General features: G+C 47.5%; 1 protein-coding gene across 1 annotated transcript in view; it reads right to left on the bottom strand.

The window, feature by feature from the left end:
* Positions 1 to 372: 372 nt before the first annotated feature.
* Positions 373 to 23,146, bottom strand: part of LOC138567110 (phospholipase A and acyltransferase 3-like) — a 104,201-nt gene continuing 81,427 nt past the window's right edge. Inside the window, exon 4 of the mRNA XM_069644990.1 lies at positions 373 to 4,470. Within this exon, the coding sequence (XP_069501091.1) occupies positions 4,369 to 4,470 (102 nt within the window). The 3' untranslated portion in view covers positions 373 to 4,368. The remainder of the gene's footprint in view (positions 4,471 to 23,146) is intronic.

Here is a 23,146-nt window from a genome sequence, read left to right as displayed (position 1 = left end):
TGTTTTGGCAAGTAACCATAAATTGATTTTTAGGTATAGTTGAAGAAAATATACTCTTTTGTAGAACTAATAAATACAATGTTGCAATTCTATACGTTTTGCTCTTTTTGATTTCATTACAAATACACAGTATTTTTGAAAATATCTTTGAAAAAATTCACCAGTTTCAGAGCCCACCAATAAAGATATGCACAGTCAAGTGACAAACCCAGACGTTGCACACCATAGCACTGCACACTTCTGATGGGGAATATATTTATTGAATTCCTCAACTGTAATGGTGTGGGCTTTTTCCAAGTTTGATCTGTACATTGAAAAATACATGTTAGCAACTAAAATACAAAAATAGAAAAAAGAAAATCGAAATCAGGGTTATTCATGCAGTCATTTATTTTCGATTCAGGGTGTGCAGATTTATATAGTGTGCTCAGACGCCAACGGATCCAATGATCACACAAACAAAATATCCCTCCATTTGTAAACAAGAAATATTCTTCAAACCGTCTGAGGGCAGTTAGGAGTATACTATTATATTTAAAGAAGTCAAAGGAGATATCTGCAGCAACACCCTTAAACACAGTTGCATTTAGGGGAAAAACAATGGGGCTCATTACAAGTGTGCCGGTATTCAGAGGGTCAGAGGGCTGGGCAGGTCTTTTATCTCTCAGGTCGCCCTTTGTGGAATAAGCTTCCTATATGGTTGCGTGCCGAAACCGACCATTTGAAATTTCGAAAGGGAGTGAAGACCATTGATTTCGGATAAACTCCTCTCTGTCTTATTTATGTCTTTTGCTCTCTCATCTGGTTGTTTTTCTGCACCCCGATGGCTGTGGGCTGTCGGCGCATTAGAAGTGCAAATAACATAACATATTTCGTCGGTAAATCCGCCGGAATATCAGCAAACGGAATTAGTGATACCGCCACTTGGTCAGACGGTATTACCACTGGAGGTATTACCTTTAAATAAAGGTGTTAAAGACAGGTGTAAATATGTTGCGCCGGCCTTAACACCTTTTTCAACCCTCTTGGGGATTTTCATTGTTTTTGCAGGCGATTGGGGGCACGGAACAGGATGTAGCTTCGGGCCTAGCATTTCCATAGCGCCTGCAAAAACATTTGTCTTAATGCCAGCAGCACCTTTCCCTCTGGTGTAAAACCAATGGAATTCTATGGAATCTGTTTGTAGAACATGTTAAAGGCAGGTGGAAACCCCTGAAAAGAATGTCCACGATCGTTAGTTGTTGGAGAAATTTACAATGTTTCCCAAAATAGGCATAAAGGCGATATTACCCATTTTAACACTTGTTTTGCAATACATCTTGGGACTGATGAACATTGCACAGAGGGGATCAAAGTGCACGTACTTGTAACCGCTGCAATGCACACTTTTTAAAATGGGGCCCACAGTGCTTCACCCATTTAAAAGTATTTATCCATTCATGAATTTATTAGCAATTTGTTCATGGCTTGCCAAGCAGGTGAGAGAGGGATGGGTGAAAGAGGGGAGTCACGGGTAGGAGGTGGGACAGGACTGGGATGTGGGCATTCTCAGGCACACCAGAGCTACATTCCTGATCCTCAACCAGGGGACCCAGAGAAGCCATCACAAGAAATAGGAGGCAACTGTCCAAGTATGAACTTGGTATTGTTAGAAGTGCCTCTGCACAGCAAAGGCTCAGTTCAAGATGGAGGTCCTTTTTAAGGGCCTTCCTTGAGTTGATGGGGTGCTCAAGTTCATTGGTGGTTCGACGCAGGGTGTAGAGCAATTGGTGACGAGTACTTTTGTGCCCGTTCTCCATTTCTTTGTTGATATGTCGTCGTCTTTTTGCTGATGGTCGGTAACAGAAGCAGCAGCTCGTGCTCTATTTTGGCCCTCCTTTTAAGAAAGCTTTGTGCATTAAGGACTGGATTTTGAATGTGCTCCTCTGTTCCACAGGGAGTCAGTGAAGTGCTATTAAGGCTGGAGTAATGTGGTCTACAGGTTTGTTTGAAGCTTACAACCAGCTTGCTGACCCCTTCTGGACCAGCAGAACCTGTGTGATCAGTTATGTTGGCACCCCTGGGTAAATACCATTATGGTTGTCCACTTATCAAAGTACCTAGACTTGGATTATTTCAATGCTGCCGCACATTTCCTGGTAGGACAATTATTTTTGTAGCAAGTGTAGTTGGAAGTGAGCATTTCGAGCTACAGCATTAACCTGTGGGGAGGAAGGCAAGTCCACACCAAACACACATCCTAGGTAGCCACATGTTTCTGACGGTGTATATTATTCTTACGTCTGTCTCAACTATAAATGTGTTTATGAATGGATGTACTTTCCCCTGCTAGGTGATAACTGATAGGTGCTACAGAGAACACACCGCACACTGCGCTTTCGTTTAGCAGACTGTAATTCTTAACATCGTTTCCCCAAATTCGCCTCACTGCACATGTTGCATGTTTGCGATATAGAACACCGGGGCCTATGGTATCCAGGGATTTCATAGAAGAATAGTCACTCAACACATTTTTCAGTGCAGAATATTAATCTCAAAGAAAGTCACCTACAATATATATTTGAAACATTGTTTACAGGTGGGATGTTTCGGGAAAGGGAGGGTTTTTTGGGGGGTGAGGGACTGTGATATGTTGTTGACGGGAGCGGGGGTGGCGTTGGGGTGGACCCTCTCCCCGCATTTTGCTGCTGCACTGAATAAAACATCTGAGAAATGTCAATAATGAAACATTCTGCAATTAAAAAATCAGCTGTTAAACACCTGCCACCGTCCCTACTTGTTCTTGAAATGCCTGTCTCCAATTGAATTACTTGGATTGACCTTAAATCTACACAAGTGAGTTTAAATACATTGGCCATTATTATGAACCTAACTGGTGTGCTTCTGTCATAATTAAGACGTGTTTGGTCGCCAATATCTTGTGAGTTGACGTGCATGGCATATCCACTGACCCATGATGATATTATTCTTGAGCATAGTGCTGCTTGATGTATTCCAGGTGAATGGTCTAGAACTGCATACCAGCGCCTACAATAGTGACGTGGAGGAAGCACAGGCAAATGAAATCATGATAACGCGTGGAAGGTCAAGTCATCGGGTTGCCCACCCCACACTTACAGAGGGGTGTGACCCTCTCCACTGTTGTACACATCAGGCAGCTGCACATCTGTGTGTCAGTGAGCGCTCTGAGGATGCTTCACTGCTTGAATATCAGAGTGCATCCAACGCTGCTTCTGAGATGCATTTATTTTATTTATTTATTTTATTTTTCTATTTGTAGAGCGTACTACAGCCCAGAGGCATCGAGGCGCTGTTGCAGGAAATTAAGTAGGCTTGGTTCAGTGTTACATTGGGAACGGCCCAACAGTAGGAGTTCTTGGTTACAGATACAGGTGGTCAACACAAAGGTAGTTACAACATTCGCAAAACAGTGCAAAATCATAGTTCCAATGTTAGCATATAATACAATGTCTGGTAGGTTTCATAATCACTAGAGCTGACATCCGGCCACAGAAACTGCGAGATGTAGGAATGGGAGCCGGTAGCATTGGGAGGGCACTGTGGGTGGTGCCAGGTCATCTTGCCTCAATACTGTTTTTGTGGTTAGTTTACCGCAGGTAAAAAAAGAGGGGGAACTGAGGTATCCTGCCCATGAAGAGAAAGCCCCCCAAAAGAGCCCTAGCGGCAAGGGCAGGGTGCAGGGAGTAGACGGAACAGCAGGAGGATGGTAAGTCACACAAGGGATGCATTGGCACTGACAAAGCAGTGGTTGATGCGAATCAGTATGGGAGAGGGGCACGCGATCGAGAGGCAGAAAGATGAACACCGCTAGGACAGAATGGCACAAAGGATGGGCACAGTGATGCAGAGCCTATACCTGCTAGGGCTGGATGTTACCCAGAGGGATGAAGAGCCTGTCCTCTCGAGGGTTGAATGGGCGTGGGCTTGGTACAAGGACACATAGCCTCGCACCTATATAATTGGATGGGCTCAGAGAGTATTGGAAAATAGATATATACATTCTGTCACTCGTGTTCCAAAAAAGAGCTAAATCCAATTTCTTACAGGGAGGCCGAAAGACGTAATGGGCATGGGTAGTAATGCAACTCCCCTCGATAGGCCTTGAGTGAATGTTTGGCAGCAGTTCACGATCACAGTGTGTGGGCACAATGCAAGTGGCGGTATGGGGTGATCTTTTATTTGGTTTAGAGGTGATCTTTTATTTGGTTTAGAGGAGATGGCAGCATCAGAATTTTCCCTGCAGAGCTGCAACTGGAGGAAGGCAGTGAGGATTGCTGGCTGTGGCTGGCACGTTCTGCTGCAGGAGTGGCTTTCTGTTTGGATGTTCTTTTTCCCCAGCAGGATCCACTACTGGTTCTGGCGCCTGTTCCTAGACCCGGCAAAGGCTATCAAACCCACAGCAGCAAGTCCAACCATGGCCACGCCGCCATATGTAACTGCGTCCTCCACCTGAAAAGACAAGCAACAGTCAGCGCTTTTCAAACACTTTGTTACCATCTACTGCTCGGGCGTTTGTCAGCAAAGGCTGAAAAGGCTTTTCAATGCACATGTTCTAAATGACTGCTGCAAACGGCTCCTCCCCAGACACCCCCAATCCCCCTTCCGCTCAAGGCTAGTTACCTGCCAAGTTAATAATAAACAGCGTCCCAGCGCATCAGCATGGTGGGGAGTCAACGGCCCCTATTAGTCAAAAGTGTGCCTCCATTTCCTACGGAGGTGTGGGGTGGGAAACTGTCGCTTTGCACATAAACAGAAAAATCCTTTCACCCTATTGAACATCTGGTGTTCCACAGCTACCTCCCACCGGGAACTAGAATGGTTGGCACACAACTTCAATGCATGGGTTCCTTGTGCTGGTGTTCAGATCCACTCTCGGCACTGCTCTCCTGCCTTATGCAGCACACAGATTGTCACTCAACATGCCTCAAACCATCCTCTAATGCACTAAAACTCACCACTATGTCACCGTCCGCTCCACACTGCCTCCTGCACCATGTCCAGATCCAGGTTAATTAACCTCCTCATATCCTATCATTGGCCCTCCCACCCCTCAACCTCAGAACAACCACCACCAATAAGGATGTTGAGTGCAAGATAGAATGACCTTGTCTGAGTTGAAAGGTCACCCAGTCTGCGATTTTCTGAAGCAGCTTTGCACACTGTGGTTGCACCTCTTTACCCCTACTCTTTCAGAACTTGAATGCCAAATGACCTGTGTACGCCTTGCTGTTTTTATCATATGTTATTGCACTATCCTACCCCACCCATTGGTTCATGCACCCTTAATCATCTTATTTGCATGTAGTGCTGGCGGCCGCCTATGATCTAGTATTCTATGTACAGTTTTCCTGCTGGAAACGCCTATGAAATGAGCACACAAATGTTTGGGGGATCAATGTTCCTGCTACATATGCCAAACGGTACCATAATGAAAATGACTACATGAATTTTGGGTCTCTAATATTAATCACCATATCTTTTCACTTCTAGCTTACTTCGATCTCTCTGAGTCGCTGTGTCTCTTTTAGTGGGTATTTACTACTGTCTCCAAGTTGTTATTTTGTGCAGAGTTGTGCAGAGGAAACCAGGGCAACCCGCAGCTTGCTTGACAAAATATTTGATAGTTACACTGAGGTTAATGAAATTAGGACGGTGCATTTTTGTTTATACTTATCGATCTCCCTTTTGCATGTTATCATAATGGTCAATTGCTCTCTTACAATAACGTTACCAAGCTTAGAGTGAGTGTGGATCTCTCTCCTGGTAATCTTTTATTTTTTTCTTTTTCTCTTTAGTCTAGTTTTGTCCTCCTGTGTCCTCTCTGTCCTTCCCCTTGGTGCTCCAGCACCTTTCCCAGTCCCGCCTTCCCCTCTCCCTACTGGCCGCCCATCTTGTTTTGAATTGGTCCGTGCCTCAAGCACGTGACCGGAATCTGCACTCTTCAAAGGCTCTCCCAGGGTAGCGAGCTAAGGGCCACAGCAAAGGGCACATCCATCGGATGTTTGCCCGTTTGCCCTAGGCACCCTACAAAGCCGTCTACTGCAACAATCACGTAAGGTGGTAAGATTTGCGAGCACAGCCATCACTGAGCCCCTTAAATCCTGCCACTACTCGGTCACTCCCATTTGATGATTACCACTGTGTTGAATCCTGAGGCATAAGAACTTTGCCACTGTTATACATTTTGCTGCACTCCGAGGTTTTGCCATTGTGTTAAATTATGCTGCCTTAGGAATCTTGCTATAGCTTTAAATCTTGCTGCGTTCTGAAGTTTGCCATTGTGTCGAATCATACTGCGCAGGAACTTTGCCAATGCTTTAAACCTTTCTTCCCTCTGAAGTGTGCAATTGTGTTGAATCTTACTGCACAGGAACTTTGGCACTGATGTACATTTTATACAAATGTCACTTTTACAAATAATGCGATTCCACATGTAAGCAAGCAATCTTAAAAACAAAGAAAAAAGAAAAGGAAAAAAAACACCCTATACATTGTATTTATGTGTAACCTCAAATCTCAAAATCAACCATGCCATACTAGACATGGCTTATATTTAGATATTAATCTGCTGCCAGTGTACCACTGATTTTAACCTTGCTCCACTCTGTATTTTGCCATTGTGTTGAATCGTACAGCACAGGAACTGTGTCACTGATCTACATTGGTGTTGCACTCAGAGGTTTTGCCATTATGTTGCATCCTGCTGCATAGGAATGTTGCTGTTGTTTTAAATGGTGCTGCGCTCCTAGCTCTTGCCACTGTTGAATCCTGCTGCCTCAGGACTCTTGCCATTGCCTTAAACCTTGCTGCACTCTGAAGTGTATCACTGGGTAGAATCTAAATGCCCTGTAAACTCTGCTACTGTGTAGAACCTAGATGACCAGCAAAATAGTGCCACTGCGTTGAACCTAGCTACCCTGTGAAGCCAGCCATAATGTTGAATCTAGCTGCCCTGTGAAAGTTTACCATTGTTTTGAACCCTGCTGCCTTCCAAATTCTGCCACTGCTCAATTCTTGTTGCGCTGTGAATTAGGCCACTGTTACGCACTGAAGTCTTGTCGCTGTATTGTAGCTAACTGCCCAGTGAATTCTGTCGCTACCTTAAATCCTGCTGCCCCTTGAACTTTGCCACCCGATTGAACATAGGCACACTCTAAAGTCTAGCACTATCTTAAATTCTGCTGCCCTTTGAATACTGTCACAGGACTAACATAGATAATACCAATTCCGAATTTAGCCACACTAGAAAAATACCAAACCAGGTAACGCTGCTATTGAACCTAGCCACACTGGAACTGCACGGAAATTTAGCCAGACTACGATTGTAGCAATTCTGATAATACTGCCTTGAATTGGACAGAACCAGCAAGGCAAACGCCAATGCGAGTCGCAACATAACAACTACCTTACCCTATACATCACAAACCCAAAGCAGAGGCACAACATAACAACCACCGTGCGGCAGGTGCCACTGTGTGTCGGAACACACCAACTTAACCAGAGACAAGAAAAGTAATCAACCAAGGAGGGCACCTGACCCCGGAACATACCACGAACATACTTCAAACCTGAATCACAATACAGCAACCACAGCAATGCAGACGCCACTGTGCAATGTGCAATGCAATGCAGACGCCACACCGATTTAATCCAAAACCAGGAAATAACCAATCCAGGAGGGCACTGGCCCTGAAATATAAATCACAAACCCAAACCCAAATTCTAAAACAGAGGCTGCAACACAACAATCGCAGCCAGGTAGACACTGCTGTATGTTGAAGCACACTGATTTAACCGGAGACCAGGAAATCATTGGAACACACAGAACCAACCGGAGACAAGGAAAATAACCAACCCAGGAGGGTACCTGCCCCTGAAATATTTTATTTTGCATGTGTTTACTCCTTCTGTCCCCACAAGCCATCCCCGCCTCCTCTGGTCCCCCTGTGATGTTCCCTTGTGCCCCCCTTCTCGCACACAGGTGTTGCCTGTTTTGCTTGATTCTTCTACCCTGCTCCCCCCCACCCACCTCCATCCTACTTCTGCAGGAGTCTGTCCTGATACATTCTGGTTTCACCATCACCGTCTTGTGGCAAATGCTGGATTTTACTTTTATGGACTTCATTGATTCACGGTGCATCACCCTTTCTCAACTTTCATGCTGTACTTCCTTTGCATCTTTTACTCATGTGGCCCTGAATCATGCTGTTCCCCATCTTCACCTTGTAACCTGGCTTGCAACATTGTGTTACTACTGACTTCTGCAATTATATTCGCTCTACCCTCTTGCTTCTCCACTCTTTTTGACTGCTTACTCTCAGTTCTCTCCTCCTCTTGCCTTTCTCCCTTTTCCTATCTCCTCCCCTCCTCCCCTTACTTTCTTCTATGCACTTACTCTATCAGAATTGTCTCTGGACCTAGTATGATAGCAACCTCGCCTGTCTCCTCCCCATCCCCTTACTTGTCCCTCCACCCCCTCCAGCACTATCTAAAATGTTGTCAGGCCTAGTACGATAGTCGCTTGTTTTGTTCCTCCCCTCCCTTTCTGAACCCCTCTCTCACCTTTTGTTTTTCCCCGGCTCTACCAGAAATGTCGTCAGGCCTAGTATGGTAGTTGCCTGTCTATTTCCATTTCTTTCCCACTCTCCCCCTCCCTTCCTTATCTATGTCTTAGCTCTTGCACTATCTGAAATGTCGTCAGGCCGAGTACGATAGTTAATTTCACATCCTTACTGTTCATGGCCTGTTAGAATGTCATTGTATATTCCCTTGTTCCCTCCCTTGCCTTGAAGCGCTTTGAAACACATTGTGTACAGGCGCTATATAAATAAACTATCATATCAGTTATTGAGCATTTGTATGGCGCCTATACAGCAGAAAGTGTTTCCGTGCTATGGGGAGCCCGGAAGGCAAGTGTACTGGGGGACGGGATAAGGGTGAACTAGTGCGAAGAGGGAGGGTCGACCAGACTCAGTAGTCTAGTCAGGGAAGGGTGCCCGAAGGCAAGTGCTGTTGAGGAGGTGCCGAGGCAGACTGGCTGGGGGTGGGAGGGCTGCCCCTGTATGACTCACAAGGGACCAGACAGCCAGTTGCAGCAGCAAGGGGGCAATAGCAAGGAAGGAGAGGGAAGGAGGAGGAGAAAGGGAAGGCCTTGAGAAGCTTCCAGAACTTAAGGAGATCCAGGTCAAGTCTCAGTGGGGTGGGGAGGCCATTCCAGAGGGAGGATCCTGCTGAGGAAAGAGATCTACCCCCCACTCTCTGCTTGGAGAAATGTCTGACCTGCAGAGAGTTAGAGCTAGAGGACCAAAGGAATCTAGCAGGGAGGTATTTAGGGAGAGAAAGTTGGATGTAGCGCATGCCCAGGCCCCAGAAAACCTTGTGGATGATGCAGAGGGTCTTGAATTCGACCCTTGCGGCCACCAGGAGCCAGTGGAGAGATTTGAGAGCTGGAGATATGCAGTCCTTGGGCTTGAGGCCAAGGATAAGTCTTGCGGTCCTATTCTGGATTAGTTGAAGAGGGTGGCGAGAGGAAAGAGGCCAATTGAGGAAGAGGCTGTTGCGGTAGTCCATCCTGGAGAGAACCAGAAATCTAGAGACATTGAGTTTCTGGGGGAAGGTGAGGAAAGGGGGAATGCCTCTGACGAGGTGAAGCTGAAAGTGAGCCTTCTTGGCAAGGTCAGCGATTTGAGGTGAGAAGGAGAGAGAGGAGTCAAAGATGACATCCAGGTTTTTTGCCTCAAAAGAAGGTGAGGGGAGGGCGCCCAAGGAGGGTGCACAGAGAGTAGGGGGGAACGAAAAGGAGAGTTCCAATGAGAAGGAATTCAGTCTTACTGGGGTTAAGACAGATCGTTACCACCACACCATGTCTGAATAGCAGTCAGACAATCGGGAATGAGAGAGGAAGGAAAGGAGGTATAGGAGGGAAGCTTAAAGGAGGTCTGAGTGTCATCTGCTTAACACTGGAAGGAGAAAAGGTGGAGATCAGGTGGGCAAGAAGGGCAAAGTAAATGTTAAAAAGCCACAGTGAGAGGATAGAGCCCTGAGGGACACCACAAGTAGAGTGAGGTAGAGGAGAGAAAAGGGCCCATTTGAACCTGGAAGGGACGATTCGAAAGGAAAGAGGTCAGCCAAGCCAGTGCCTGGTCCATGATGCCAAGAGTATCGCCCAGTCGATTTAAGAGGGTGGCATGATTGACAGTGTCGAAGGCAGAGGACAGATCAAGGAGGATGAGAACAGAAGGGGATTTGGAGTCAAGGTTTGAGAGCAAGTCTTCACAGGTGTTCAGGAAAGCAATTTCCATCCCTCTGACTGCTCTGAAGCTAGAATGGTGGTCGAGGAGACAGCCAACAGATTCAATGTGGTGGATTAGTTGGGAGATTATCAACTTGTCCAAGAGTTTGCCCAAGAACAGGGTAGTGGAGATAGCCCGGTAGTTAGCCTGGCAGAAAGGGTCCGTAGATGCCTTTTTAGGAGTGGGTGCACAAGGGAGTACTTGAGAGGTAATGGGAAGGAGCCAGTGGCAAAAGAGTGATTGCAAAACTCAGCCAAAGAGGGAGCGAGGGTGGCAGTATTGTCCTTGATAGATCTAAAGGAGCAGGGAAGCACCTGTTTGTAGGAGACTTTCATAGATCAAACAGTCTTGGGGACCTCTTCCGGTGCAATGGGTTAGAAGGAGGAGAGTAGGAGGGATGGCGAGAGAGGGGGGCCAAGGGAGACCTGGGTGCAGGTGGAGGCAGGGAGTAGAGGAGAGAGAGAGGACAGGATGCCCTGAGTTTTGGTTGTGAAGTGGGAGGCCACAGCCGTGCACAGGGCCTGGAAAGGAAGAGGAGAAGTAGAGACTGCCATGGGATTGGCAAGTTCCTTACAGATTTAGAAAAGTTCAGCCGTGTTGTTGGTGGCCCCAGAGATGCGGGCTTGAATATGGGCGCGTTTCTTGGACCGGATGGAGAGTCTGTAATGCCTTTGGAGCAAACGACAGGCCAGTTTGTCAGAGGATGTGCAAGAAGCCAACCACTTCCGTTCTGCAACTCTGCACTTGCATTTCAGCGAGGCTAGTTCAGAATCGTACCAACTGTTGCACTTGGAGGGAGGCTTCATGCGGATCCTCATGGCAGGGGCAAGGATGTTGGAGATGAAGAGGTGAAGGTTACCAAGGACTAAGTCAGAGTGAGAGTCAATAGCAGGAGTTGCGGGGTGGATAAAAGAGGCCGCAAAGACAGCTACGGACACTCACTTCATCGGTCGGATGATAACAGTTGAGACACAGCAAATAGGCCTTACAGCGATTCTGCAGTTTTACCAGTGCAATTCAGGGGTGAAGACATGGGAGAACAGACAGAGGATCTTCTGGCATGGTGCATTCAGATCGTGCAAGTGCACAGACGGTCACAGGGAGGGGGGTCCAAGTGCACCCAGTCAGTGGAGACTGGGGAAAGTGCAGAGAGAGCCACTCTTTTGGGTTAATTCTCAAGTGCAGTGAAGGTGGGTGGGGTGTAGGTCCCTGCGGCAACTGCGAGAGACGACTGGGGGGTGCCCGGGACCTGGGAGACTCTGAGGTACACTAGGCGGCCAGTCAGCAACCTGTAAGGAGGAGGAGGAGGAGGGAGAAAGGGAAAGAGCAGAGAGCTAGGTCAGCAAGGTAGAGGGAGAGAGAAGGAAGAGGAGAAGAGGAAGGTCTTGAGGAGTTTCCGGAACTTAATGCGATCAGGCTCAAGACGGAGGGTGGCACTGTGGCTATTCCAGAGGGAGGCATGTGCTGAGGATAAGGATCACCCTCCAAATCTCTGCTAGGAGAACCGGCTCACTCACAGAAGGTTAGAGGTAGATGAGTGGAGGGATCATGAGGGACAGTATTTAGATAGGCAGTGTTGCAGTTAGGTAGGTCCCAGCCCCCTGAAGGCCTTGTGGACAATGCAGAGGGTCTTGAACTTGATCGTTGCAGCCACAGGGAGCCAGTGAAGGGATTTCGGTGCCGGAGAGATGCAGTCCCTGGGCTTGAGGCCAAGGATAAGTATTGCAGTTCTGTTCTGGATGAGTTGCAGAGGGCATAGGGCAGAAGAAGGGAGGTTAAGGAAGAGGCTGTTGGAATAGTCCAGCCTAGAGAGAACCAGAGCTCTGGAGACAGTGATCCGCTGAGAAAAGGTAGCAAACCTCTGAGGAGAAGCAGAGTGTTGAGTCAAAGATGACCCCAAGGTTTTTTGCCTCGCAGGGGGGCGCAGGCGCAGTGTCAAGGGAGGCCGGCCAGAGTGAAAGTGGGAAAGCGGGGGCAGGGGTCACAATGTGAATGATCTCGGTCTTATTGGCGTTGAGGCAGAGGTCGTTTGCAGCACACCATGACTGAATAGCGGACAGACAGTCAGATAAGAGCATGGAGGAGGTGGCGGCTGAGGGAAGCCTGAAAGATAGTTACATGTCATCCACATAAGAATGGAAGTTAGAGGTGAAAGTGGCAATCACACGTGCCAGAGCAGCCATGTAGACATTGAAGAACCAGGGAGATAGGTTAGATCCCTGGGGAACGTCACAGGTTGAGAGAGCTGTAGTCGAGAGAAAGGCTCCGAGTTGCACCTGGGATGCGCGTCGGAGAGAAAGGAGGTTAACCATGCCAGAGCCTGACCTGTGATTCCCAGGGTGTCGCTGAGACGTGCAATCAGGATGTTGTGTTTAACCGTGTCAAAGGCAGAGGAGAGGTCAAGGAGAATGAGGACAGAGGGAGTGTTAGTGTCAATATTTGAGAGCAGTTCTTCACGGATGTTCAGAATATCAGTTTCCATGCCTCTGGATGCTCTTAAGACAGACTGATGGTCATGGAAGCAACCAATAGATTCAGTGTGGAGGGTCAGCTGGGATGGCGATAGGGTGGTAGTTTGCCGGAATGGAGGGATTGCCAGAGGGTTTCTTGAGCAGAGGGTGTACAAGGGAGTGCTTAAGGGCAGTTGGGAAAACTCAAGTGGAAAAGGAGAGAGTGCAGAGATCAGCCAAGGCTGGGGCGAGGGAGTCAATGTTGTCCTTAATGGTATTAGAGGGGAAGGGGTGCGCCTGTTTGGATTAAGCCTTTATACACCGGACTTGTCTGGTGACCTCATCAGGGGTGACGGGTGAGAGAGAAATATTCGAGTTAGGAAACTACCTGAGGAAATCGTAGATGGAAACCTGAAAGGGAACATACAGACCATCTTCAGTGAACTCCTCTGAGATGTGGCACCTGACGTGATCTACATAGATAGGGTGCACCATACAGGTTTGAAGTGAGCTGGCACCTAAAGCATGCCCCAGAAACACACAATGAAGCCTTTAAACCCTGAAAGGCCTTCTCATACTCCTCAGACCAAGAGATCTTTTTCGTTTTCTTTGGAGTAATGAGACCAATAAAGGGGGCTATAGTGCCTTAATCTGCCATAACAGTCCTGTAATACCCACTGAGGCCAAAAATGGCTATCACCTCGGTTGGAGTTGTAGGTGTCTCTCAGTCTTATACCACCTGTACATTACTGGGTAGAGGCTTAATCTTGCCCCCATCAAACCCACGCGCAAGGTAGCTCACTGATCCTTGTCCAATCTGGTATTTGGTTGCCATTATGGTCATGTTGGCTTCTTGAAGGGCTTGCAATACTCTCTGGAGGTGTCTCCCATGCCCTTTTCAAGTGGGACTGAAAACTGCAATATTATCTAGATATGCCATGCAGAATTCATGAGATCCATTCAGGACATGGTTGACTAACCTCTACAGGCTAGAGGGTGCATTATGTAACGCAAAGGGCATTACTCTGAACTGGTAAAGACCCTCAAATGTACAGAATGCAGTCTTCTCTTTGGCATTTTCATACAGGCATATTTGCCAATATCCTGAACAGAGGTCGAGAATGCTTAGGTACTTTGCAGCACCAAGGTTGTCCAACAACTCATATGTTTGTGGTAAGGGGTGGAATCTCTCTTGGTGACAGCATTTAGAGCTCTGTAATCCATACATAAATTCAAAACAGAGGTACCTGCCTTTGGTACCAGAATCAATGGGCTGGCCCAAGAACTACTAGAGGGCCCTATCACCCCAGGTTCCAACATATTGCTCATCTCAGACTTGATGTGCCTGCTAAGTCGAGGAGTTACATCCTATAACTTCTAGACTTGGTAGGCAGTATCTCCAGTGTCAATATAATCCTGACACCAAGGTGTAAGTCATGGGTTTAGTGAGAAAAAGGAGGCAAACTGTCAAAGCAAAGTTTGGACCTCTTCCTGTTGTTGCATGGTCTGTTCAGAGGACAATTTGGCAGCCTCAATAGAAACATTTGAGGGGCTACTTTGGAACAGATCAGGGAGAGGCTCAGACTCCATGACTTCCCTATCTGATGCCATTTCCTCCCTTGGGATTAAAGTGCAATACTTTTTTTCAGAGTTACCACGCCCACTAAATATTTCACCTCGCTTAGTCCGTCTATAACTCTGTAAGGTCCTGACAATTTGTCCTGTAAAGGTCTAAGCCTTTTAGGGTCCATGATCAGTAGTTCCTGGCCAAGAAAAAAAGGAACAAGTGAGGCCTTTCCAGTCATATCAATGCATGCCTCGGCCATCAGGAGAGCCATTCTCTTCCTCAGACCCAACATGTAGTCCACCATACTTAAGGTGGGTGAAGTATACAGGGTTTCTTCACCAAAAGGCCCATGACATGGTGTTTGAGAAAAGTTCGAATGGGCTAAAGCCAACCCCTTCTTTCGTGTGGCACCTCTCTATAGACAAATAAAAAGCATGGTCAGAGAAGGTCCCACTTCTCTGGGGCTCATCAGGAGCTCCAATTATGCTTTTCAATGTCCTGTTGAATCTCTCCATATGTCCATTGGTTTGTGGATGGTTTGCAGAGTAAAATCTGCACCAAACTCCACATTCCTTCCATATTGCCTGCATGTAGTTGGACATAAGGTTTGCACCTCTGTCGAACAAAACTTCTTTTGGAAAGCCCCCTCTGGTACATATACCTTGCAGGGCTTTAGCAACTGACATGGCTGTTACTGTGCTGTTTGGGATGGTTTCAGGATATCTGGTGGCATAGGATGTATGTAGGATGATCTAAAGGACCAACAATGTATATATCTACGCTCTGAAACGGTATACCCACTACTGGTACCAAGGAGCGTGGATTTTTGTTCCACTTTTGCCAGATAACTGTCAAGTGGGACAGCTCTTGCACTGGTTCTCTATCTGGACTCCCATCTTATGCCAGTAGAAAAAAACTGGGGTCCACCAACATCTTATCGTCTACAGCTGAGGATTATATGGGCTCAGTATAGAGTAACCCATCTTCCCAAAAAATCCTATGTTTCTCAGGGGACGCACCCTCCAGCTGGGAACAGGCTCTTTTCTGAGGCCTTTCATTGATGGACATTCACACTGACTCTCGCTGAGTTTTTCTCTGCATGGACCCCCTTCTGAAAACAAACTGTTCAAATCTGGGTGATCACTGGGGTTCAGAATCTCAGGCAGATCCTCTTCCTCATCGGGTTCAGGTGCTGGGCCAGGTATGTCAACAGCAGATGCAGATACTTTAAAAGAAATTAAACAGCACATACCAACAACAACCCCAAGGGGTATATATAAAACCATAAGAATATATCCAGGTGTGCTTCCCGCCTGCGCCGATTACCTGTATCATGGGTTGAGGACTTCATCCTTGTGCCATCCAGGCTCAGGACTCTTAGAGTGTGACACATAGAATTAAGCCCCCACCGATCCCCGGCTAAGTGCAAAAGGGATTTGGTGGAACAGGGGCACTACACATGGGACAGCATCTCAGTATTTACGTGTTATAGAGACAGTGCACACACTGAAATGGGAGGCAAAGGTTATTGTGCTGGAATTTCGGAGACCAATGTCCAATGGAAGCCATAAGAACATGGTGCCCATCATGGACCGGGAGCGACCTGTGGGAGTCCTGCCTGCCATTGCCAAGACTCACACTTCGTCCTACGGCCCACAGCCCCTTCATCATCACAGATAGAGGAGCCAGCCTCATACCGTGATAGGTGAGTTTGGTGAGGGGTCATGAGGGCAACGCATGACAGAATATAGCAGCAGCAGTTTGCATAAAAAGAAAAAAGTTATACAATTAAAATACAACACTACAACATTGTTCAAACAGCACAATTCATCAACTTTCAGTATTTCAAATATGACAGTGTCACAGATGGCTTGAAGAACACATGAACTATCAGGTTTATGCCTTACCTTGCTACTTCAAGGAGTGCTTTCGGGGTAGAGGTAAGGTCTGCAGTGCGGGCAGCCACTGCATGCTCTGGTATAACAGAGGAAGCGGGTGGCTACTTAAGAGGGCAGACACGATTTGAGGGAAAACTCAGTAGAAACAAACCCTCTTGTAGTGTCTTGAAATGACAGCAGGCAAAAGAGGAGCCAGCTTTGTGAAGATGATCTGGATTCTGAGTAACCAAGTTCAGGAATGGTGCAAGCAAGCAGCACAACAACACAAAGCGTAAGGGAGCAGCAAAGAAGAGCATGGAATTGGAGGACAGATGGATGGAAGGAAGGAGCAGAGAGGGCATATAAAAGAAAAAGGGCAACAAGCGTCGGTGCAACGAAGGAGAATAGTTGTGACGCAAGTCTTACAGGCTCTGTAACTGCTTTATGGAGATCTGCATCAGGTTGCAGCATTTCCTGATCTCTGACATCACACAGCGCATGCTGGATGTGGGCGCATCTTGCGATGGGCACCAGTCGTTGGCACGGACTGCTATCTTGGTGGAGGCAACGCTTGCTTCCACTTAGCCCAAATGGACCAAAAAAGGCGAATCCTGACACCAACTCACAAATGAGTCAAGGGTTTTTATTAATTTTGTTTCAAAAATCCTAATGGGCATCCCTCTCTCACTAACCTAGGGATGGGGATGCTATCCTAATCCAGGCTTCCCTCAACCCCCTCTGACAAGTACTAGTGATCAGTAAACACTACTACCTATAAACCTGTCTATCTTTTTGTGAGTGCTAAAGGCAGTTGCTATATGTCTCTAGTCTACCTCGTGGAACCATCTAGGGTTCCTATCCAGGATTACCCCAGTAAACTCTTATGGGTCATGCTGTCCAGACACCTGAGTGTCACTGACCTTGTTCCTAAATCGCTCTTCCTTTCCTCTCACCTCACTCTCTCATTATCCTCCTTCTCCACTCACTGGATCACCTCTTTCTCATTGGTTCTATCTCTTCTGCCCCTCTGATGTTCCATCTCTATGGTCTACCTCCATTACTACTTGCCCCTCTACACTCAAATACTACCACTCCACTCCAATCCACTAATACCACTCTGCCTACCACCACTACTCAGTCACTCTTCTTTCATTCCCTTAGTCACCCTTTCATCTACTCCCACCTTCCCACTACCACTCTCATACTACTAGCACACACATTCACTACAGGGTACCACTTTCTCTCACCGACCAATAATTAATCTTTTCTAGAAATCACCTGAACACTGTCCTTCATCCTTCTGATCTTTTGTTCCACCACCTCTGCCTCCTCTGACCTCACCCGAACAACGCACACAATGTTTCTCGTTCTTGGCTTTACTCTCCCCTTTCTTCTCCCATTGGCCTTACCCCACAGGTTCCCAGGGCCAATTGGTCCCAATCATCCCCACCTGGGAGGGTTCACAGACTTCATAACATACACATCCTACCAGTGACATCACACAGACCTTGACATAATACACATGAAACACTTACCTAGCCAGACAGATATACATGAAACATATACAACAGTTTTATTTATAATTTAAGTTTTTTCTGGAGAGTACTGTGTATAGTGTGTCAATGTATGTAGTATGAGTGTTTGTTATATGCCTGTATTAGGGTATGGCATATAACCATATGCTTTACATTCCGCAGCTCAGTTGTGGAATGATCTTCCATTGCCCATTAAAATGATGTTCAATCACCTGCTATTTAGGAAAGCTTTAGAAACCCATTTATTCTGACTTTTCAATGTTTTTGACCTACGTGGTTTTTGCTCTATCTAGTTAGCCACTTGCCTCTCCAGCGCCATGATGCCTGATGTACTGGAGCCGTTGGAAAGGTGTCAGATGCGACTTCTTGAAATTGAGGGAGAAGCCCAGCCTGTGGAGGGAGCGGCAGGTGAGACCGAGGTGATCCAACGCTTGCTCGGGAGAGCCCGCCCGGATCAGCCAGTCATCCAGGTAGGGGTAGACGTGAATCCCCCCTTGCCTGAGATACGCTGCCACCACTACCATTAGCTTGCTGAAGACCCTCGGGCGGAGGTCAATCCGAACGGCAGGACCTGAAACTGAAAGTGTGAGTCGCCAGCCGCAAACCTCAGGTACTTTCTGTTCTTGGGATGAATCGGCACATGAAAGTAAGCATCTTGTAGGTCCACAGACATCAACCAATCCTGAAGTTGAAGGGCCTGGAGGACTTGAGAAAGAGTGACCAACTTGAGCTTGTCCTTCCTGAGAAGTCCAGGATGGGTCTCAATCCCCCATCTTTCTTGGGGATAAAAAAATAAGGGGAATACCATCCCTTATTACTCTCCGCTACCAGTTCTATAGCGCCTTTCTCCAGCAGGGTTAAGATTTCCTGCACAAGGAGCGGATCTGGAAGCTTCAAAGAGAGTTTCCCCGGTGGATTGTCGTGAGGCCGCTTTAGGAAGGGAAGGCAGTAGGGAAGGCAGTAGCCGTGGGCTATGGTATCCAGAACCCACGCATCTGAAGTAATGGCTCGCCATTCTTTGAGATGCTGAGACAGCCTGCCCCCAACCTGCTAACCATGGGACATGGCCTCATGACTGTTTTGGAGCGGCTGCGGCAGCGCCTGGAGACAACGAGGCAGCTGCCTGAGTGGCTTTGTCACCTCTATTTCCCTGACCACCACGGGTACTTTTACGGTGACCCCTTTGACTGGTGGTTCCTCTCATTCTACCAAAGGAGGAGTAGTAACGAAAAGAACGTCCCCTCCATTGCTGTCCCCTAGGATGAATAGGTGGAGGTTGACGCACTGCTGCACTTAAAGATTTCGCCACAGCTTTTGAGGTCTGCAACCTCTGAAGACTCTCCTCAGCCTTGCTGCCAAACAAATGCGCGCCATCAAAGGGTATGTTCAAAAGACAACCTTGCACATCCGGGGCAAAACCCGACTTCCGCAACCACGCAAACCTGCATATAACGGTGCTCGCAGCCATGGACCGGCTAACACTGTCAGCCGTGCCCAACCCCGACTGAAGGGATTCGCACATGGCATCCTTGCCATCCTGCACGAGAGCAAGGAACCCTTCCCTTTCTTCCCCCTCAGGAATATGCTCAGCCGCTAGAGAAACACAGTTCCACAGAGTGTGTGAAAACCTTGCTAAGGCACAAGTGGAGTTGGCTGATTTCAATGCCATACTCCCCGCAGAAAATACCTTGCGAGCCCAACTATCGAAGCGTTTGTCGTCTCTGTCCGGAGGGATGGTAGGGTATGCCGCCTGCCCGAGGTGGCCGTAGCCGCCTGAACCACCAAACTCTTGGGAGTGGGGGGAGTGGATAAGTAGCTGGGGTCACTACCGGAAGGGCAGTACTTCTTTGTCAAAGACTTGTTAACAGCCGGAAGAGATTCTGGTGACTGCCAAGCAGCTGCCACCCTTTTCTGTAAAGTGAGATGAAAAGGTAACACCGGGTCAGAGGACGGACCTTGATCTAAAATGTCAGTTAGATCATCCTGCACAAAATCTTCCGGAGGACTGGACCAGCCCAGATACTCTGATACCCTAGCCATGAGCCGCCTGTACGAAGACTCTGCATGAGCCCCAGGCTCCGGCCAGCCAAATTCTACTTCCGTAGAAGTGTCCAACCCACTGGCATCATGAAGGGTTTGCCTCAACTCCTCCAATTGACTGTCTCCAGAAAAGACGGGAGCCTCATCATGCTCACCAGGGTCCTCAAATTCAGACCTTTCCTCCTCTTCATATATTTCGTCCAGAGGCAGGTAAAATCCTGGCCCGGGGCAGAAGAGGGCCTGGAGTCGAATACTGGCCTCACAGACTTCGCAGTAGCCTTCCTTGGAGGATCCACCACATCCGGGTACTCCAATAGCAAATTTCGGGCAAAAATCCCTGAAGGCGCAGAGGGCGCCGAAGGCTTCAAAACCGAGCTCGTCGACAACCTTGGCGTCGTGAGTGCCGAAGGCTTCGGCGTCGACGCTGGTTCCGACGGCGCCGTGGGCTGATAAGACGGCAAAGCGTCGACGTCCGAGTCGGACAAACACGGCGCCGACTGAGTCGACGCCGGCTTCGAGCCCTTAGTAGGTTGCAGCATTCTTGCTGGGGACGAGGACCAAGACCTAGAAGCACATCTCTTGCAACTATCCGAAGCCCTGTCCGAACGGGACCTCCAAGGCTCCCGATGCGCGTCACGGACCCGAGCCCGAAGGCGTGCGAGCCACGGTACGAGACCATTCCTGGCCGGCTTCGTTAGAAGGCGCGACTGGAACTGTGCCCTGAGATTGAAATATTGCCAACATTTGCTCCTTAAAGTCAGCCCATTTCTCTGGATTAGAGGACTTTGTCGGGCATGCCTCTTTCTTCGGGGCTCCATCCTCCTCGGAGGACGGGGAAGGCGACCGGTGACGGCGCTTCCAAGAATGCTGCGACGAGGAAGAAGAATGGCGGGAAGCATTCCGGGACCGAGAACCCCGGGCCTCCTTCCGACGCAGAGAGTCGCCCCTCGAGTCGTCGGTGGACACCCCTTTGGACTTTGATTTACGAGACTTACTGGGGTTACAACCCCTACCTACCTGGAGCTTCCCCTTAAACTTCCACAAGGCCTTTTCAGTCAGCGACTGGCATTTTGAACAATTGTCAGTGTTGTGACTCTCGCCCAAGCACCACAAACAAATGTGATGCGGGTCGATGTTCGACATTTTCGACTTGCAGTCCTGGCAAGCCTTGAAGCCAGACCGCGGAGTCGGAGGGGTCGAAGAAAAAGACATCCAAACAATGAAACACACTAAGCGTGTCGAGTTTCACAAAGCAACACGTTTGTGGAAAAAACGTAACTGGGGCTACGGGCGTTGTGTGTCCTATTTATAACATCCGGTGACGTCGCCCTCGACGGAGGCCTTCGAGGGACATTGACCCGACGTCATTGACGCAGGACGCCCTCTGCCAAAAAAGTTTCCAAAGTGCACAGCTGTGGACATTACATGTCCAAGATGTGGAATACGTTGGAGCACACAATCCATTCGAAATGCTGGTTTCTTCGAGGATGCAATAGCAATTGATAATGATTTTCAGTAATCACGCCTAGGTGCGCAGTTTCACAAAAAAGCACAAGGCTTCCCGCAACATCAAGGGGCCATATGTTGCTCTGGGCAGCCAAAGAATGCAGGGCTGCCGGAGGGTGGGCAACAGCAGGTTTTCATTCCGCAGAAGAGAAATTGCGGAATTTACGAATTGTAAAACGCATGCACTTCTGTGTAGAGTTTGTGCACAGATGCAATTGCGTAATGTATGAATTGTGAAACTCATACGCCTCCTAGTGCATTTTGTATGAAAGATGTACATTCATTTTAGGCATGTGCCAAAAAACCCATGTTAAAAGCTGTTAAAAAAGCAACCAAAGTAACATTTTTCTAAACTATGTAATCGTTTATGTAAAATTCTGAAAATGGCTACCTCGACATTGTAATTTGGAATTATTTCAGATTTTTTCATGCAAGGGTTCAAAAGTTATTAAGAATTGATTTTCTGAAACTCCATAGAGACTTTGTCTTAACCTTAACTATGCCATGTGTTAGCAGGATGGCATAATATGGCTAATATTACATACCTGTAATTGTCTTTCTGATGCTTGTATCTGCTTAGATTCACATGCTTTGCATAGGCTGAGATCTAGTGGTTGGTGCAGAGTATTGCATGACTTGTTTTCAAACTTCAAAAAGGATCGTCGACAGGGCGTGTCTGTAATGCTATCCCTAGTGTGACGTGTACTGTACCCATGGTCCTTCACACATCGAGATCTTCCAATTGTTTTGTTTCTGAGATTAGAGACCATGTTGTATGTGTGAGTACAGGAAGGTGAATAAAGGTGTAAGATGTCTATGTTACTTCAACTCCATAGAGGGGAGGAAGGGTGGGCGCATGTGAATCTAAGCAGATACATTAGAAAGATGATTACAGGCATGTAATATTTGTCTTCTGAGGCTTGTGGATCTACTTAGAATCATATACTTTGCATAGACTAGCGAGCAGCACCTGGAGAAGGAGGTGGATTGTTAGAAGGTACAGCAGCAAAAGTATTAACACTGACTGGCCCACTTGAGAATCACTCCTTTTATGAGTATCCATGCAGTAATGTTGCATGAAAGTGTGAATTAAACTCTGCTGCCTTGAAAACAGCCTCTAATGGCACATTGCAATGAATGCTAGAGTAGCACCAGTTCCTCGAGCTGAGTCTGCTCTGGGTATGAATGGTAAATTATTCCTGGCCAGTGAGTAGCAAAGTTGGATGCAATTTACAATCAATCTTGAAAGAGCTGATTTAGAGACAGGATCCCCTTCTCTTCCAGAAGCTAAGGAGAAAAATAATTTATCTGTCTTCATTATTGGTTTTGTTTTTTGTAGTGTGATGAATCAGATGATGTTATCAGTCCTTTCCCTCGTGTGGCTAGGGGACGACAGCCATTACCTGATCTTGCCCCTGGGGGCTGCTATTTGAGGGAGGACCACATGGGCGGAAGCAACCCTTGGGGGGGATGACATGACATCATCAGGTGAGACATGGTATTCACCTTTCCCTTTTAGGGATATTGCCTCCATTCCTGCTTTGATGCTATACTTCCGTGGTCCTCTTAGACAACTTGCCAAGTCTACTGATAGTACTGTTCAATATCAGATAATGAACAGTGTCAAAAACTGAGATGAGGATGAGTTAAGGAGCAATGATGATTTTTCCCAACGAGAACCAACACCAGTAGTCCAGTAGCTGGAAGAATCCGACTAGCCCGATGCAGTTTAAAGCCATGCCAGGAAGAGAAGTATGGAGTTTGTCTGATTCATCCTGGTGGAGATCAAGAACACCGTGAGAACAGGAGATCTGAACAGCTATACGTCGACAGGCGAGCAGAGAAACTGGCAGTGCGG

The sequence above is a fragment of the Ambystoma mexicanum genome, chromosome 2p (assembly GCF_040938575.1).
Source record: "Ambystoma mexicanum isolate Mex_15411 chromosome 2p, UKY_AmexF1_1, whole genome shotgun sequence".
NCBI classification, from domain to species: Eukaryota; Metazoa; Chordata; class Amphibia; order Caudata; family Ambystomatidae; genus Ambystoma; species Ambystoma mexicanum.
This window is presented reverse-complemented; position numbering and strand designations above follow the sequence as displayed.